The sequence below is a fragment of the Pseudopipra pipra genome, chromosome W (assembly GCF_036250125.1).
Source record: "Pseudopipra pipra isolate bDixPip1 chromosome W, bDixPip1.hap1, whole genome shotgun sequence".
Taxonomy (NCBI): Eukaryota; Metazoa; Chordata; class Aves; order Passeriformes; family Pipridae; genus Pseudopipra; species Pseudopipra pipra.
The window spans coordinates 21664144-21682436 of record NC_087580.1 but is presented as its reverse complement, the minus strand read 5'-3'; the positions used below and the strand labels follow the sequence as shown (position 1 = coordinate 21682436).

Genomic DNA, 18293 nt, shown 5'->3' with positions numbered 1-18293 from the left:
GAGAAGAGGATGTGCCCTCCCTGCATTTGTCCAAAGTTAGGAACTTTGAGCAGCCTCAATTAGTGAAGATGTCACTGTCCACGTCCAGGAGTTGGACCACATGGGCTTTTATGTCCCTTCCAAGCCAAAGCATTCTGTCATTCTTTGAGTCTAAAGTCTCAAACTCCTTCTCAGAAGAATTTCCATTGCTAGGACATGAATTACCATGTTTTTGAAGAAGCCATTCTAAGCCCAAAAGGTAACAAGGAAGTTCCAAGATATCTGTATGAAACTGTAACCAAGTGGGTCAATGGCAGAACCTCTAAGGGTGACCTTGCAGCTGAGGATGGGGGATTCAGCCTCGGGCTCTGAGACTAATGATGGGCAGCCAGAAAGGGGATTTGGGGACTGGGCAAGACTTGTCCTGGGATGTCTAGGAAAGAACCAAAGCAAGAGTAGGATCACAATGGTCACTGGAGGAACAAGCATGAGAAAACAGAGAGAAAAGAGGATGAAAAAGCTGGTCATGTTAAACAGGAGGCCGGTCAAGACACGTCCCTGGCTGTGCCCTGCAAGTGATCCCCACAGCCTGTCCCCTTTTCTTAAGAACTCCATTGCCAAGAAGTTTCTGTGGGGAGGGACCTCTCTGCTCCTGGCACAGATTGTGGCCCAAGTTCCAGCCCCTGCAGCAGGAGTCACAAATAGTCAGGTCTTGTGTTCTTTGGGGGGCCAGACTCTGCCCAGACTGGGGTGTGTGTGTTGGAAGTACAAAAGAGTGAAGCAAATGCAAAGCTAAACACCCAATGGAGCCTGACTTTGTCCCTAAGTGGGGGATGAGAATTGGACCCAACATGTGCAGGGACAGAGGGAGGGGTTTGTCCCCCTGGCCCTGCCCAGAAGGGACACCTTTCAGGAAGGGTTGTGGCCTTGGCTGTGCTGAGGGTTGCCCCGGGCAATGCAGCTTGGGATTGCAGTGGCACTGTCAGGGCTCTGCAGAGCTCCTGGCAGTTCCTGCCTTTGTCCCCAGCAATGCCAGAGACCTGCAGGGGTTGCAGTCAATCCCTTGTGCTCTTTGGGACCCCGACTGGCTCTGCTGAATGTCAGCAGGCCTGGAGTTCCCAGACTGTTCCTGCATCCAGGGTCGGGCCTGCAGTGACGTTTGTGCAGCATTCAATTGGGGCAGTGGCAGGATGGCCATGGATCCATTCCTGCAGAAACACAATGGTGCTCCATCCCAGGCAGGGAGAGAGTGGGTCCACAAATGTTGCAAGGAGAAGAAGAAGAGAGTTTTGTCACTGTGGAACCCCCTGGAACCAAAGGAACCCTGGGACATGATGGAACCTCGTGGAATCAAGGGGACATTGTGACCCTGCAGCACCTCATGGAACCAAAGGGAGTCTGGGACGTGGCAGGGCCTGATGGAAACAAAGGAACCTCCTGGGAACAAAGGGACCCTGGACACTGCCAAAACTCAGGGAGACAAGGGAACCCCAGGACACTGTGGAATCTCCTGGAATCCAGGGGCCATTGGAATACACTGGGGCCTCCTGGAACCAAAGGGAACATGGGACACTGTGGAACCTCATGGAATCAAAAGGACCCCAGGACTCTGTGGAATGTCAGGGAATCAAGGGGCCAGTGTGACATCCCAGAACCTTTTGGAACCAAAGGGAACCAACAGGACACTGCAGAATCTCATGGAATCAAGGGTCCATTGTGACCTTGTGGAAACTCCCAGAATCCAGGGGCCATTCTGATTCTGCAAGGCCTTCTGGAGTCAAAGGGACGATTGTGATACTGGGGAACCTCCTGGAATCAAGGGTCCATTGTGACCCTGGGGAAAATGATGGAATCAGTGGGCCATTGTTACACTGCAGGGCCTTCTGGAGCCCAAGAACACTGGGAAACAGTGCAACCTCATGGAATCAAGAAGCCATCGTCCCACTGCGGAGCCTCAGGAAATAAGGGATCCAATCTTTGCCTCATATTTTGTCAACAAATTAAATTTAAGGAATTACAGAAGTGTGATTGAACCACTTTTTTCCTACAGGTTTTAATGATTGGCCAAATTAGAATATTTATATAAAATGAATCATTTATTCTTACAAATGACCAGACAAAAGATATAAATCACGATAATTTAGTACACAATACGAATGTTAAAAGTAGTAGTAGTACAGTATAAAATAGGACACTGCACTATATTGAAGCAGTTATTGAAACAGTTATATTAAAACTAGCCAAAAGTCATAATTATTAAGTAGAGATCTGATGGAACTCACCCAGACCAATGGTCGTGGGGAGATTTATTTTGCTCAACCTTGAGGAGTGTCCTTGGAGGGCGTCCCCACCCAAGGCAGGAATCTCCACACATCTACCCCAAGAAGGGCTGTGTTAGAAGAACCTGCCTGGATGAAAGGGGACTGGACTTCTCCAGTAGGAAGGGATTGACTGCTCCTCACAAATGGACAGGCCAGTGAGCAGCTTCTCTGTCCCATCCAACTTCCAAAAGCAGGATGTGTGTTTGGAGTTGGGTGAACCAGGCTGGTTTGAGCATCATCCAACACCAAACCCATTCCCATGGTGGCACCAGTAACTGGCAGATCTCACAGACAGCTTGCATGAGAGCTGGCACTGTTGGCATTGTCTGAGGGGATTTTAGGCCTTCTCAGGGTAGGCCCTCCTGCCACCCGGGTCGAGAGGTTGGCTGTGAAAGTCCATCCTGGAGATGCACAGGGAGCCAAGAGTTGGGCTCCTGAGTGACATCCAACAATGGACAGGGGGATGGGACTGACCAGATGAAAGTGTCTCAGGCAGAGCTGGACTGGCAACACAAGGGGGAATTATTCCTGGCTCGCTGGGCCCAGGACACCTCAGGGCCTCAGGGAAGAGCTGCAACATCCAGCTGGGCTTGTGATCCAGGGCTGCATTTAACCCTGGACACCAACTGCCAGGTTCTCCAGACCTGGGAAACATGTGCTGCCATCAAAGAGGCCAAGAGGGTAAAGCCCCTGTGGGGTGGGGGATGATGGCTGAACTAGAGATGTGGGCAGGCCTGGCAGATTGATCCCAGCACACTCCCCAAACCCACCAAGGCAAGCTCTATGTGCTGACAATGGTAGACACAACCCCTGGATGGCAGGAGACACCCCCTGTGCCTCCCACCACTGCCCAGAACACCATCCTGGGGAAAAGCAAGTCCTGGGGAGACACGGCCCTCCAGAAACACTGGGGTTGGACAGCAGGACTCTTTTCCAAAAACAACCTTGTGCACACCTGGACCAGAGAGCTCGGCATGGAGTGGATGGATCATATTCCCTGTCAGGCACCAGCCTCTGGGAAAGTTGAATGGTAGAGTGGACTGTTCAAAATCACCTTGAAAGCAATGGGCAGTGGGACCTTCAAACCTTGGGATGTGCATTTAGCAAAAGCCACCCAGTTAGTTAATCCTGTAAGCTCAAGAGAGAAAACTCCAGGCCAGTTCAGTGTCTAAGATCAGCTCAAAAGAGCGGGTCCTTTAATCAGGCCCACAGGCCCAGGGGAACACACACGACGCACCCTCCCAGGCAATGGTTCTACAGTTTTAGAAGATGTTCCGTCCAATGCCAAAACTCTCCACCTCCTGGATCTGCCCAGTTCTGCCCCCAACACGCCCCTTGGGGAATTGGGTTTGGGGTCTTTGGGACCCCTTCTTCCTCATCTTTATCTTCTTCACAGCACGTACAGTCCTTGGAGCACCTCCAACATTCTGGGCTTGAAGGTTGCTTTGTCCGTTGTGGGATCTTGTTGTCCAGGCCTGGGGTGTGATGTTGTTCAATAGAGGTGTTTTTCTACAATTTGACCTTGAAAAGAAGTGTAAACATGCTAAAGGAATTTAGAAAGTTTGATATCAAATGGGGTAATAAGATTGGGTCTGTGTAAAGTACTGTGCTAAATGGTGGCATATAATACAGCTACATTAACTTCTACATTTACTACACAACTACTTTTAAAATAATAGAAGAAAATATCCAGAAAGCTTTAGGGCATCACACAAACCTTGTTAGTGAACTCTACCATTTCAACTGGCCCTGCCCAAAAAGAACCTCTCCCTACCATTGAAGGGGATAAAATCCCTGTGGTCCATATGAGGAATATGTTGGGGAGGACACTTTGGATTAGTCCTGCCTTAAGCAAAGGCAAAGCCACCCATGGGATTGTTTCTGCTCAAGGACTTGGGTGCACTTGGTGGATGATGCAGAGGGATGGGGAAACACTCTGTGTACCTCAAAGGATTTGATTTTAGGGTCAGAACAGTCCGTGATGTTGAACTGTAGAATACTGTTTGCCCAGTGACGCTCCTACTGTGTGCCAGAACTCCCATGAACAATGAGGTCTTTCCTTATGTACAGGTTTTTATTTTCTATGCTTTTGATGTTTTCTTAAAAAAAAAATGTCCTGTTTCCATTCCCTCCTTCTTCAGTAGCCCCCATCTTGTGTGTCCCAGAGACTTAGTCTAACTGGGGAGTCTCCTATTGGATTTGAGTGACATAAATGAACCTGCAATAAGCTTTTGTGTGAGATTCCTTTCCTGAGCAGAGCAGGACTGATCAGAAAATGAGAACAGCTTTCTGGCTGCCCCAGCTTAGGGACTGGCCCTGTGCCCGGAGCTGGAAAAACTGAGACTATCTACTGTGCAAAGTGGACTTCAGTGGAGGCAGAGTGAACTTAATATACAGTAGTGGAAGAACTGTTGTTTTTTATTGAGCTGTGCCTTCCTTTGGTTTTGTTTGCTGGCAATAAATGAACATCCCTCTGTGTCTTGGGCAGCTCTTTCTCCAAGCCAAGCAGGTGGGAGTTGGTGCCAAGGAGCTGAAACCTGCAGGTCCAGCCTTCAGTGGAGGGAACTCAGATTTGCCCAAGGCTGCTTTGAGTGCCAGGGGTTTGATGAGGGAATGGTGGGGTGGGGATAGGGATAAAGTCTGATGGATTCTCAGACATAAAGGGTGTTGATTTTCTTATCTATTCAGACTGAATTAGGAAGTGCCCAGGATCAATATCGACTGGGGATTGTTGATATCCGTGTAAAAACAGGAAAAAAGGAAACAGGCCACAAAAAAGATCTCTTTTCTCATGGTTTTATTAATACAATATGTGTTTATTTTAATGCACTTCTGAGATCTGTCTAATTAACAACAAAGGAAATGAAGACTTAGAAGTAAATTATTCCCAGAGTGTCGTTAAGATGCCATCAGTGAGAAGAGAGTGTGGAGGAATGAGCAGACAAGGAGACCATCCCTGGGGCTGGGAAGCAGGAACTCAGAGTCACTGGTTCCAGGTGAAAAATGGACTGTGGGATGTTTCTGGGAGAGCCCCTAAAAGGTGTGCTGGTTTCAGGGGGAGTACAGTTAAATTTCTTCCCCATTGTCAGTGCCTCTTTCTAAAATCCAACCTGATCCTCCCCTGACACAACTCCAGGCCATTCCCTCAGTCCTGTCCCTGGTCCCCACAGAGCAGAGCTCAGTCCCTGCCCCTCCTCTGCCCCTCCCCAGGAAGTTGGACCTGCAGTGAGGTCTCCCCTCAGTCTCCTCCGGCTGAACACACCAAGTGCCCTCAGTGTCCTCACACGCCTTCCCCCCAAGGCCCTTCCCCATCTTCCTTGCCCTCCTTTGGACACTCTCTAATGGCTCAATCTCTCCCTTCCATTGTGTCCCCCCAAACTGCCCCAATGGTGCAGGTGAGGCCGCCCCAGGGCAGAGCAGAGCGGGACAATCCCCTCCCTGGCCTGGCCGGCCATGCTGGGCCTGATGCCCCCAGGACAGGCTTGGCCCTCCTGGCTGCCAGGGCACTGCTGACTCAGGGCCAACTGGCCACCCACCAGCACCCCCAGGGCCCTTTCCCAGCACTGCTTTCCAGCCTCTCCTTCCCAGTCTGTCCGTCCATGCGGGGTTGCCCCATCCCAGGGCAGAATCCGGCACTTCCCCCTGGTGAAGTTCTCAGGGCTCCTAAAGAGCCGGGAGGTCACGGGATGTCAAAGAGCCCCACGGAGCTAAAGGGACCCTTGGGACACTGTGGAACCTCCTGGAATCAAGGGGCCTTTGTGACCTCTGGGGCCTCATGGAATCAGAGGAACCCTGTGGAATATCATGGAATCAAGGGACACCTGTGACACTGCAGGGTCTCATGCTCCAGAAGGAACCCTGGGACACTGTAGGATCTCATGGAACCAAGGTGCCATTGTGACACAGCATGGCTGCAGGGAATCAGGGCTCCAGAGTAAAAGTCCATGGTCTCATGGAAAAAATGAATTCTGGGACACTGTGGAACCTCATGGAAACAAGGGACCATTGTGACACTACAGGGCCTCATGGAGCCAAAGGAACCCTGGGACTTTTTGGATCCTTATGGAGTCAAGGGCCAGTTGTGACACTGCAGGGCCTCATGGAACTAAAGGAATTGTGGAGAACATCCCAGTAACCCAGGAACACTGGGACATGCAGTTCCCAGTGGAACCAAAGGAGCTCCAAGACATTCTGGAATTCATGGAACCAAGGGCTCATTGTGACACTCCAGGGCCTCATGGAAGCAAAGGAAAACTGGGACACTGTGGATACTCGTGTAACCAAGGGGCCATTTGACAGGTGGGCCCTCATGAAAGCACAGGAACCCAGAAACATTTTGGAAGCTCAGGGAACCAAGGGGCCATTGTTACACTGTGGAACCTCAGAGAATCAAGGGCCCAGTCTGACAGTGCAGGGCCTCATGGAGCCAAAGGAATCCAGGGACACTGTGGAACTTCATGGAATGAAGGGGCCAGTGTGACACTGCAGAACCTCATGGAACAGTGGGAACAAGGAGACCCTGCAGAACCTTGTGGAAACAAGGGGCCTTTGTGACACTGAGCAACCACCTGGAATCAAGTGGCCCTTGGGACACTGCAGGGCCTCGTGGAACAAAAATGCCCTTGGAGACTGTGGAACCTCACGGTGTCAAGGGTCCATTGTGACATGTCAGGGCCACATGGAACTGAAGGAAACCTGGAACAGGGCAGAACCTCCTGGAATCAAAGGGCCATTCTGACATGTGGGGCCTCATGGAACAAAAGGAATCCTGGGAAACTACAGAAACACATGGAAGCAAGTGGCCACTGGGACACGTGGGGCCTCATGGAATCAAGAGGCAATTGTGACACTGCAGGGCCTCTTTGAACCAAAGGGGCTTGTGCTGGGCTGTCATGGGCCAGGGCAGGGGCAGCTGGAGAGCCCCTGGCCCAGCCATGAGTCACGGGCTGAGCCATCAGCTCCTGCTGAGAGAAGGGACCTGACAGGCAACACTGGGGCAGTTTGGGGGGACACAATGGAAGGGAGAGATTGAGCCATTAGAGAGTGTCCAAAGGAGGGCAAGGAAGATGGGGAAGGGCCTTGGGGGGAAGGCGTGTGAGGACACTGAGGGCACTTGGTGTGTTCAGCTGGAGGAGACTGAGGGGAGACCTCACTGCAGGTCCAACTTCCTGGGCAGGGGCAGAGGAGGGGCAGGGTCTGAGCTCTGCTCTGGGGGGACAAGGGACAAAACCCAAGGGAATGACCTGAAGTTGTGTTAGGTTGGATTTTAGACAAAAATTCTTCCCCCAGAGGGTGGTTGGGCACTGACCAGGCTCCCCAGGGCAGTGGGCACAGCACCAAGGCTGACAGAGCTCAGGAAGTGTTTGGATGAAACTCTCAGGCTCATGGTGTTACCCTTGGGGATGGTCCTGTGCAGGGCTAAGGGTTGGGCTGGATGATCCTTGTGGGTCCCTTCCAACTCATCCTATTCTGTCATTCTGTGATTATCAACCATGTGTTCAGCACAAACCAAAACCACAGCCCTGCACTGGCCACAGGGAAGAAATTTAACTGTACTCCCCCTGAAACCAGCACAGCCTTTAGGGGCTCTCCCAGAAACATCCCACAGTCCACTTTCCACCTGGAACCAGTGACTCTGAGTTCCCGCTTCCCCAGCCCCAGGGATGGTCTCCTTGTCTGCTCATTCCTCCACACTCTCTTCTCAGAGATGGCATCTTAACCAGACAAACCCCTGGGAATAATTTACTTGCAAGTCTTCAAATCCTTTGTGGTTAATTAGACAGATCTCAGAAGTGCATTCCAAGTGAATATATTGTATTAAAGAAACAATGAGAAAACATTTCCTTTTTTATGTCCCGTTTCCTTTTTTCCTGTTTTAACATTAATATCAGCAATCCCCAGTTGATATTGATCCTGGGCAATTCTTAATTCAATCTGAATAGATAAGAAAATCAAGACCCTTTCTGTCTGACAATCCATCAGACTTTATCCCTATCCCCACCCCACCATTCCCTCATCAAAGCCCTGGGACTCAAAGCAGCCTTGGGCAAATCTGAGCTCCCTCCACTCAAGGCTGGACCTGCAGGTTTCAGCTCCTTGGCACCAACTCCCACCTGCTTGGCTTGGAGAAAGAGCTGCCCGAGACACAGAGGGATGTTCATTTATTGCCAGCAAACAAAACCAAAGGAAGGCACAGCTCAATAAAAACAAAAGTCCTTCCCCTGCTGTATATTAAGTCCACATTGCCTCCACTGAAGTCCACTTTGCACAGTAGATAGCCTTAGACCAATGGCAAACACCTTCTGTGTCAAGCACAGATCCCAAGATCCTCCAAACACTCCCTGCCCCAGATTCTGTCCATATTTGCCCTTTGCACACAGTGAGTCACACACGGAAGTCACAAGTTCCCTTGAACCACAGTGGGAGGAAAAGAGAGAAAGTGAATGAATTTGTGTGTTGTGCAGAGCTAAATCTGCACTCATCCCAATATTCTGGGCTTACAGGACCTTTATCAAACACCTTCTGCAGCATCTGTTCACTGGGCAAACATCTGTGTGGATGGCCAGGCCCAAGGAGTGGTGGGCAATGGAGTTCCATCCAGGGGTGTTCCCAGGGCTCAGCACTGGGCTCAGGGCACTTCAATCTCTTTCTCAAGGATCTGCACAAGGGCATCGAGTGCAGCCTCAGGCAGTTCCCAGGGCACACCAAGCTGGGGGGAGTGTGGATGTGCTGGAGGGCAGGAAGGCTCTGCAGAGGGATCTGGACAGGCTGGATCCATGGGCCCAGGCCACTTGGAGGAGGTTCAACAAGGCCAAGTGCCGGGTCCTGCCCTGGACTCACAACCACCCCAAAGCCCTGACCATGCCCTGCAACTGGTCCCCACAGCCTGTCCTGTGTCCTTAATCCCTCCATTTCCAAGGACTCTGTGGGACAAGGGAGCTCTGTGCTCTGGGTACGGAGGGAGCTCCAAGTGCCACTGGAGTGGGAACCCCAACTCCTCAGGTTTGTGTTCTTTGGGAGATGTGGAACTGGTGAGAGAGCTACAGAAAGGTTTCTATTCATGGCCAATATAAAAAATAGGTAAAGATGATACATGTTAATAAACATCAAAACTCTTCTCTCAGCTCTCTGCAATGTCCCGGCAGCATCTGATGTGTCACCAATTCACAAGGCATTTCCATACAGGAAGAGTTTTAGACACAAACATAAGAAAAGGTTGTTCTCTGATGGATACAAACACAATTAAGATGTTGACTAATGTGCTATTTAATCTTCTGAAAGATTGGGCAGCTCCCTGAAGCTCAAAGCATGAAACCAGTCAATTGAGAGGCAGTGAATGAGCAGAGAGCAACTGGAGGAGGAAACCAGGGAGCAACAGGAAGGACACACAACCAGCAAGTCTGCTGAAGAGATGTCCTCAGACATGACTATTTAAACAGGAGAGGTGGAAACACCTGAAGATAGAGGGAGATGAAGTTATAGACGGAATAGTGGTACTACAGGTAGAGGGGCAGATCAGTATTTCTTCTCCTGCCATCAGTACACGTCCAGAAAATTCTTGTTCTGTCATGGTGGGAAAACTTTGCCATTTCTTAAAAGTACTCCAATGACCCAGTAATGAAAATGTGCTTAAACATTATTTAAATGTGAAAGTATTAAAGCTGTGCCTCTTTCCAGACAGACATCACTTGTCAGGCCATGACCAACAGCACCACAGGCTGTGCTGGATTATGGGGTGTCTCCAGTGGCACAAAGGAATCAAGGGGCCATTGTGACACTGCAGGGCCTCATGGAACCAAAGGATCCCTGGGAGGCTGCATGATGAAAAAGGGAATAGAATACAGAGATGGAAAATGTCATGGTTTCAGGAGTTTTAGTATTTTAGGCCATTTTTCCAACACTGTTTTGGAGGGACTGTCTCTTTAAGAAGGAGTTCCTGCCCCAGGCTGGGGCTGGGCAGGGAGGGGAAGAAAGAAGGAAAATGCCAGGCAGCAAAAGGAACTTTTTCTCCTCCCTGGACCCCAGGGTTGGTGCCTGGAGAGTCCCCACGGCGCCGTCCTGCCCCGGGGCCCTGCTGCTGCCGCCCCGAGCGCTGAGCTCGCTCAGCACCACGGCCGGGGAGAGCCCCAGAGTGACCCTGAGCCCAGGAACGTGCTTCTGCTTCTGCCCCCATTTCCCAGAGTTTCTTTGGCTTGCTGGGGCAGAGGGGGGTGGTTATCAGGCAGGACCCTCCACCATTTTCCCACTTTGTTCCGGGAATGCCAGGTGGGTGAAGAATTCCCCTCTTTGTGGGTCAGCTGTTCCCTGTATATCTTTGTGGTTGCTGCTATTTCCTTGTCAGTAAACTCTTAAGAGTTTTATCTCTCTGTATTAGTAAGAAATAAAAAGGAAGGGATTCATTTCATTGGAGTTCCCACCCCAATTTTTGTCTTTAAACAAAGACAGCCCCTCAGTTGCATGAGGTTGTGCAGAGTCACAAATGCCCAATCGTTCCATAAGGTTCCACAGTGTCCTGGGATTCATTAGATTCCCTGAGGCCCTAGACTGTCACAATGGACATTTGATTCCATGAGGTCCTGCAGTGTCACAGTGGCTGCCTGATTCCATGAGGTTCTGCAGAATCCCAGGTTTCCTTCAGTTCCATGAGGCCCTGCAAGATCACAGTGGTCCCTTGACTCCATGAGGTTCCACAGTGTGCAAGGCTTCCTTTGGCTTTATAAGGCCCTGCAGAGGCACAATGGCTCCTTGATTCCATGAGGTTGCACTGTTTCCCAGAGTTCTTTGGCATCAAAAGGCCTTGCAGTGCGACAATGGCCCACTGATTCCATCATTTTCCCCAGGGTCACAATGGACCCTGGATTCCATGAGATTCTGCAATGTCCCGTTGGTTCCCTTTGGTTCCAAAAGGTTCTGGGATGTCACACTGGCCCCTTGATTCCCTGACATTCCACAGAGTCCTGGGGTCCTTTTGATTCTATGAGGTTCCACAGTGTCCCATGTTCCCTTTGGTTCCAGGAGGCCCCAGTGTATTCCAATGGCCCCTGGATTCCAGGAGATTCCACAGTGTCCTGGAGTTCCCTTGTCTCCCTGAGTTTTGGCAGTGTCCAGGGTCCCTTTGTTCCCAGGAGGTTCCTTTGTTTCCATCAGGCCCTGCCACGTCCCAGACTCCCTTTGGTTCCATGAGGTGCTGCAGGGTCACAATGTCCCCTTTATTCCAGGAGGTTCTGCCATGTCCCAGGGTTCCTTTGGTTCCATGGGATTCCACAGTGACAAAACTACCTTATTGTTATCCTTCCAACATTTGTGGGCCCATTCTCTCCCTGCCTGGGATGGAGCCCCATTGTGTTTGTGCAGGAATGGATCCATGGCCATCCTGCCACTGCCCCAATTGAATGCTGCACAAACGTCACTGCAGGCCCGACCCTGGATGCAGGAACAGTCTGGGAACTCCAGGCCTGCTGACATTCAGCAGAGCCAGTCGGGGTCCCAAAGAGCACAAGGGATTGACTGCAACCCCTGCAGGTCTCTGGCATTGCTGGGGACAAAGGCAGGAACTGCCAGGAGCTCTGCAGAGCCCTGACAGTGCCACTGCAATCCCAAGCTGCATTGCCCGGGGCAACCCTCAGCACAGCCAAGGCCACAACCCTTCCTGAAAGGTGTCCCTTCTGGGCAGGGCCAGGGGAACAAACCCCTCCCTCTGTCCCTGCACATGTTGGGTCCAATTCTCATCCCCCACTTAGGGACAAAGTCAGGCTCCATTGGGTGTTTAGCTTTGCGTTTGCTTCACTCTTTTGTGCTTCCAACACACACACACCCCCCAGTGTGGGCAGAGTCTGGCCCCCCAAAGAACACAAGACCTGACTATTTGTGACTCCTGCTGCAGTGGCTGGAACTTGGGCCACAATCTGTGCCAGGAGCAGAGAGGTCCCTCCCCACAGAGACTTCTTGGCAATGGAGTTCTTAAGAAAAGGGGACAGACTGTGGGGATCACTTGCAGGGCACAGCCAGGGACGTGTCTTGACCAGCCTCCTGTTTAACATGACCAGCTTTTTCATCCTCTTTTCTCTCTCTTTTCTCATGCTTGGTCCTCCAAAGACCACTGGGATCCTACCCTTGCTTTGGTTCTTTCCTAGACATTCCATGACAAGTCTTACCCAGTCCCCAAATCCCCTTTCTGGCTGCCCATCACGAGTCTCAGAGCCCGAGGCTGAATCCCCCATCCTCAGTTGCAAGGTCACCCTGAGAGGTTCTGCCATTGACCCACTTGCTTCAAGTTTCCTACAGATACCTTGGAACTTCCTTGGAATTGTTACCTTTTGGGCATAGAAGGGTTTCTCCATAAACATGGCAGTTCATGTCCTCAACATGAAAATTCTTTGGAGAAAGAGTTTGAGACTTTAGACTCAAAAGAATCCCAGAATTATTTGGTTTGGAAGGGAGATAAAAGGTCATCTGGTCCAAGTCCCTGCACATGGACAGTGACATCTTTTATTAATTCAGGTTACTCACACTCCCTGACCTTGGACAAATGCAGGGATGGGACATCAATTTATCTGGAAACCTCTTCCAGTTCTTGCCACCCTGATTGTTAAATCTTTCCTCCTATTATCCAGTGTAAAACTCTTCTCTTTCACTTCAAAGCCACTGCCCCATGTTCGGCCACTACAGGCCTTGGTAAAAAGTATCCCTGTGATTTCCTTAGACTATGAGCACGACATTTTCATCTGCAAAAACATCTGTGAGTGCCCAGAGATCTCCCAAGATGGGCTTGAAAGGTCTCAAGCACATGAGCACTAGAGAGGGGCTAAGGAGCTGTGGCCTCACTGGTGTGGAGACTGAGGACAGCACAGGACAGCCCTGAGAGGGCTTGAAGGGAGGATTTAGAGATGGTGGATCCTTTTGTCAGAGCAGAAAAGAGCATGAGAAAGAAAGAATTAATGCCAAGTGCAGCTGGGGAGGTCCCGAGTGGACATGAGGAAAAAGGAATTTCACTCCATAGAAAATACTGTGGTGCATTTTCACCCAGGAGGAGTCTGGATGAGCCCAAGGGATGAGCCCTTTGTGTGTGCAGGAAGAGCCAGGGAGGACGCAGAGATGTCAGTGCAGGAAGGTGCCAGCCAGGTGGGGCAGCCGGGGGGATGACGACAGCCTGCAGGGAAAGGGGCAGGGCATGGAAACCGTAGGACAGCCTGGGCTGGAGAGGAGACAGGGAGGGGGAGAAGCTGAAAGGCCCTGCCAGAGCCACCTTCTGCAGGCCTTTGGCCAGGGCTGCTGTCTGTGCCCCTGATGCCAGGAGGAGGGGAGTGCCCCTTGCAGCCCTGGGGCCTCATGGCCTCCTTGTCCCTGCTCAGCAGCCTGGCAGGTGCCACCCCATGGGCCTGCCCTTGGCATTGCACATCCCACATCCCAGTGCCCCAGGAAGAGCCCTGAGGAAAGAGGCAGGGACAGGATCTGCCTTCCATGGGCCTGGGGGTCAGGGCTGGGCCCTTTGGATTAAGGAAACAAGTCAAGGTTTCTTCAGCATCAGAGCCACCTTTCCCATGCTTGTCCATCCTTGGCATCACTGTCTGCAGTTTCCTGCTCTAACTGGAACCTGGGGACACTTTCTCAGTTGTGTCCCTCAGTGAGACTCATTAGCACTACAAGAAACTTCAGTCTTTCAAACTCACTTTGACTTCTTGAGAAGTTGTTTGAACTTCCTCTCAGGGACTGAGTCTCATGTAAACAACCCCAAACCCCCTGAGGGTCATGAAATACCTGGGGCTGTTGCTGTGCTGCTGAGCTGGGCCGGGCTCCTGGCACACAGGGAGCTCCTGGCAAGCAAGAAGAGCTTCAAAGAGACAGCTCTGCCCAGGAGCAGCTCCTCTGCCCAGCCCAGCAGGGATGAGGGCACTGCCTGCAGCACCCAGGGCACAGGAGAGAAGGCAGAGAGATGAGAGGCAGCCTGGGCTGGGAGGTGACTGAGCTCTCACCACAGGAGAGACCTCCCCAGGATTTGAAGGAAGAATTCTCTGGCTGTAGGAAAGTTCAACTTGTCTTCCTGGAGGCATTTCCTAAAGCTGGCACATCCCACAGCTTCCAGGATCTTTCAGCAGGACTCTCCCAGTTGCTGCAGTGCAGGGGAAGTGGCCATATGGCAGAGCAGGGCAGGAGCTGCAGGCAGCAAGGGCAGAGAGGAGAAGGGAGCAGGAGGTTCAAGGGATCCTGGGGTGGGAGGACAGGGCAGAGCTGCTCAGGGCAGGAACCTTGCCAGCCCTTTGCCACGGTCAGGTTGTGGCTGCAGAGCAGTGCAGGGGAGTTCCTGCAAGTGCCTCTGCCAGCTGCCAAATGGCAGCAGTGGCAGGAGCTGTCAGGATGGCTCTGCTGGATTTGCTGGGGTGCAGCAGGAGAAGCTGCTGCAGAGCAGGACTTGCTGCTGCCCCCTCAGAGGCCCAGGGCCAGAAGGTCCCCTGTGCCAGGGCTGGCTGTGGGGTGGGAAGGTGGGGGTGCAGCCAGGGGTGCCCAGGGCTGTGGTGCAGAGCAGGGTCCTGCCCCCAGGGCTCTGTGTGCTGGGGCAGGGACTCTGCTGCCTGCCAGGGGCAGCTCTTAGCCCGGCCAAGGAGCTGCCAGGGCCCTGCAGGGAGAAGGGGTGGGTGGAAGGAGTGACCCCTCAGGGCAGGGCAGGGCTGGGCAGGGCTGGGCAGAGCCCTTCAGCTGCAGGCTCAGGGCTCCTCACAGCTTCAGCTCCACCTCCTCCATTTCCAGGGGCCCTTCTCAGGAAGCACATCCCCCCAGAACACCTCCCCCTTCCCAGCCACCGCAGGGGGTCTGGGATCTGCTCTGCAGCCCCTGCCCAGGCAGAGCTGCCCCTGGGCACTGGGCTGGGGATGGCTCTGGCAGCACTGGCAGGGAGCTGAGCTGGGCACAGGCAGGGGCTGCTGGCAGGAACAGCTCCTCACCCAGAGACAGGCAGGCAGGGAGAGGCAGCTGCTGCCACAAGGGCTGGGCAGGGGGATGGGGGCCCCTCCCTGCTGTCCCTGTGGCACAGACCCCTTCCCTGAGCAGCTCCTGCCTGGGCTCCTTTCCCAGCCTAAGCAGAGCCTGTGCCCTCAGGCCCACGGGGGCTGGGCTGTGCATTGCCCTGCAGCAGCCAGAGCCCAGGCAAGGACAGGGCCCTGATTTCCAGCTGTCTCTGTGTCCCTCCTCCCTTGGCAGCAGCACTGTGGCATTTCCCTGCCATCCCCTGCTGCCTGGGCTCTCCTTGTTCTCACCATTGGATTTTCTGAGCCAGTGTGGGGTTTGGGGTTGGGCACAGATTCCTGTGCAGACCCAAACCCTTTGGGTGTTGCTGTGGGGATGTGTCTGTGGGAGCCAAGTGCCCAAGTGCCCTCCAGGCACCTTCAGGGGATTCAGCTGTTTGCCTGGGTGTCCTGCAGGGCTGCAGGTGCCCTCCAGAAGGGCACAGCTCTGCCATAGCATCTCTGTGCTGCACAGGATCCCCATGGAGAAAACTCCTCAGTGCTAAATCCATGCAAATGCTCTGGGCAGCTGCAAGGAGCATTTTGTGTCTCACTCTGGGAGGGGACAGATGAAAAAGTGAGGAGTGTGTCAGTCTGTTCTTTGGACATGGATTCCTGGATCTCTGGGCAGTTTCTCTGTAGGGGAACAGTTGAGTGTGATGCTCCTCCAGCTCCAAGCTGCCAGCACAGGGCAGCTGAGCCCAGGACTGATGGGCAGAGCAGCTCTTCTCTCTGCACTAAGGGACCGTCCCTGTGCCACTCACAACCCACAAGAGTTGACCTGCAGTGCAATAGAAATATCAGGGATTTCAAACCTCCACAACCACTCCTAAGTGTGGCAGGTGTAAGTGGGTGAACAAATCCAAAGAATTCCCTCAGCTCAGTCCTTCATTTGGGCAAATTGCAAACAGCAAAGCTGAGAAGCTCTTTGATGTATCATGAATACATTTAATGTGAGATCACCCTTCATTCCAAGGTCCCTCTCCCAGCAAAGAAAGGAGGCCTTTGGAGCCCATCAGAGAGTTCCTGATTCCAATGGTCCCCTCAGGCAGCAAAAGGCAGAGCTCAGGGAGAGGGAGCTGCAGGGAGGTCTGAGAGAGGAGAGAGAGCCTGAGAGTGGGGTGGCTGAGACGGGTAATGTTTGGCTGCAGAAGCCTGGTCTAACTCAGCAGTGGCTTTTCCTCCTCAACAGATCAAAATACTCTGAGGAAGGAGTAAATGTCCAACAGCAGCTCCATGGCCCAGTTCCTCCTCCTGGCATTGGCAGACAGGCGGGAGCTGCAGCTCCTGCACTTCTGGCTCTTCCTGGCCATCTCCCTGGCTGCCCTCCTGGCCAACGGCCTCATCCTCAGCGCCGTAGCCTGCGACCACCACCTGCACACCCCCATGGGCTTCTTCCTGCTCAACCTCTCCCTCACAGACCTGGGCTGCATCTGCACCACTGTCCCCAAAGCCATGCACAATTCCCTCCATAACACCACAACCATCTCCTACAAGGGATGTGCTGCACAGCTCTTTTTCTTTTACTTCTTCATGTCAGTAGAGTTTTCCCTCCTCACCATCATGTGCTACGACCGCTACGTTGCCATCTGCAAACCCCTGCACTACAGGACCCTCCTGGGCAGCAGAGCTTGTGCCCACATGGCAGCAGCTGCCTGGGCCACTGGCTTTCTCTATTCACTGCTGCACACAGCCAATACATTTTCCCTGCCCCTGTGCCAGGGCAATGCCCTGGGCCAGTTCTTCTGTGAAATCCCACACATCCTCAAGCTCTCCTGCTCACACTCAGGCTACCTCAGGGAACTTGGGCTCATGGTTTTTAGTGCCTGTTTACTGTTCGGTTGTTTCATTTTCATTGTTTTCTCCTATGTGCAGATCTTCAGGGCTGTGCTGAGGATCCCCTCTGAGCAGGGACGGCAAAAAGCCTTTTCCACTTGCTTCCCCCACCTGGCCGTGGTCTCCCTGTTCCTCAGCACTGTGTTGTTTTCCCATCTGAAGCCCCCCTCCATCTCCTTCCCATCTCTGGATCTGGTGGTGTCAGTTCTGTACTCGGTGGTGCCTCCAGCATTGAACCCCCTCATCTACAGCCTGAGGAACCAGGAGCTCAGGGATGTCATAAGGAAAATGGTGATGATGTTTTTCAGGAGCAATCAACTGCATCTTTTGTTCTGCAGAACACTCATTGTGTAACTCATTTTGGGCCCAGCCTGCCTTCTAAAGCTTTTGATAGTGGTGGGGGGCTTTCCTGTTTTTTTCATCTGTTCATGTCATTAACACTGAAATTTTGTTCTTCATCCCATATAATTCACTCTCTACCTCTCTTTTTTGACCCACAAAATAAACAAATCAGGAATCATGCTCTGTGTGCATTTAAACAACATAAAAATTTGTGCAGTAAGGTATTTGTCAAACATCCTCCCTGTGTTAGTTTGTACATGAGGAATCACAATCTCTGAGTGTAAGAAAGGACACAAGTTCTTTTTCCCCGATCCTTCCTCCAAGACCTCCCCTGAAGCTGGAGGGCATTTCCATGTTTGCAGATGTGGAGGGGAAAAGAGTCCCAGCACTGCCAGGGAGCCCCAGCACTGGGGCTGTTCAGAGCTGCTCTCTTTGCACTCCCACCCTCTCCTTTCCTGTCCGTGCCCAAGGCCTGAGTGCTCTGGCAGCTCAGTCACTGTCCTGCTGTGGGTCAGGCCTGTGAGCACAGGCAGGGACAGGCCCTGGGCACTGCTGGGACAGGGCTGGGCTCCACAACAGCAGTTCCAGCAGCAAAGGGGTTCCCCTCCAGGCACTTCCTGAAGGCTAAGCTCTCTTCCCAACACTGGTATCGGGAAGAAGTCCAAGGAATAGACTCTCCAAAGTCTTGTTGCTTTGCTTGTTTCTCCATGGAGACAGTGCAGTGAGGTCAGGGACCCTCTGGGACCTCAGGGACTGAGGGCTGGTTCAGATGTTGTGTGTTGGTGGCCGATGGCCAATGGAGGTGACAAATGATCTC

At 52.4% G+C, this 18293-nt stretch overlaps 1 protein-coding gene across 1 annotated transcript; it reads left to right on the top strand.

Moving 5' to 3' along the window:
- Positions 1–16522: 16522 nt before the first annotated feature.
- On the top strand, positions 16523–17488 carry LOC135404915 (olfactory receptor 14J1-like). The gene has a single exon (XM_064639646.1). It carries the CDS (start codon positions 16535–16537, stop codon positions 17486–17488), a length of 954 nt encoding a protein of 317 aa, XP_064495716.1. The 5' UTR covers positions 16523–16534.
- The last annotated feature ends 805 nt before the right edge of the window (positions 17489–18293 follow it).

Bases quoted from the DNA above. Each gene is read 5' to 3' on its own strand.
- LOC135404915 (XM_064639646.1), top strand. From the start codon at position 16,535: ATGGCCCAGTTCCTCCTCCTGGCATTGGCAGACAGGCGGGAGCTGCAG.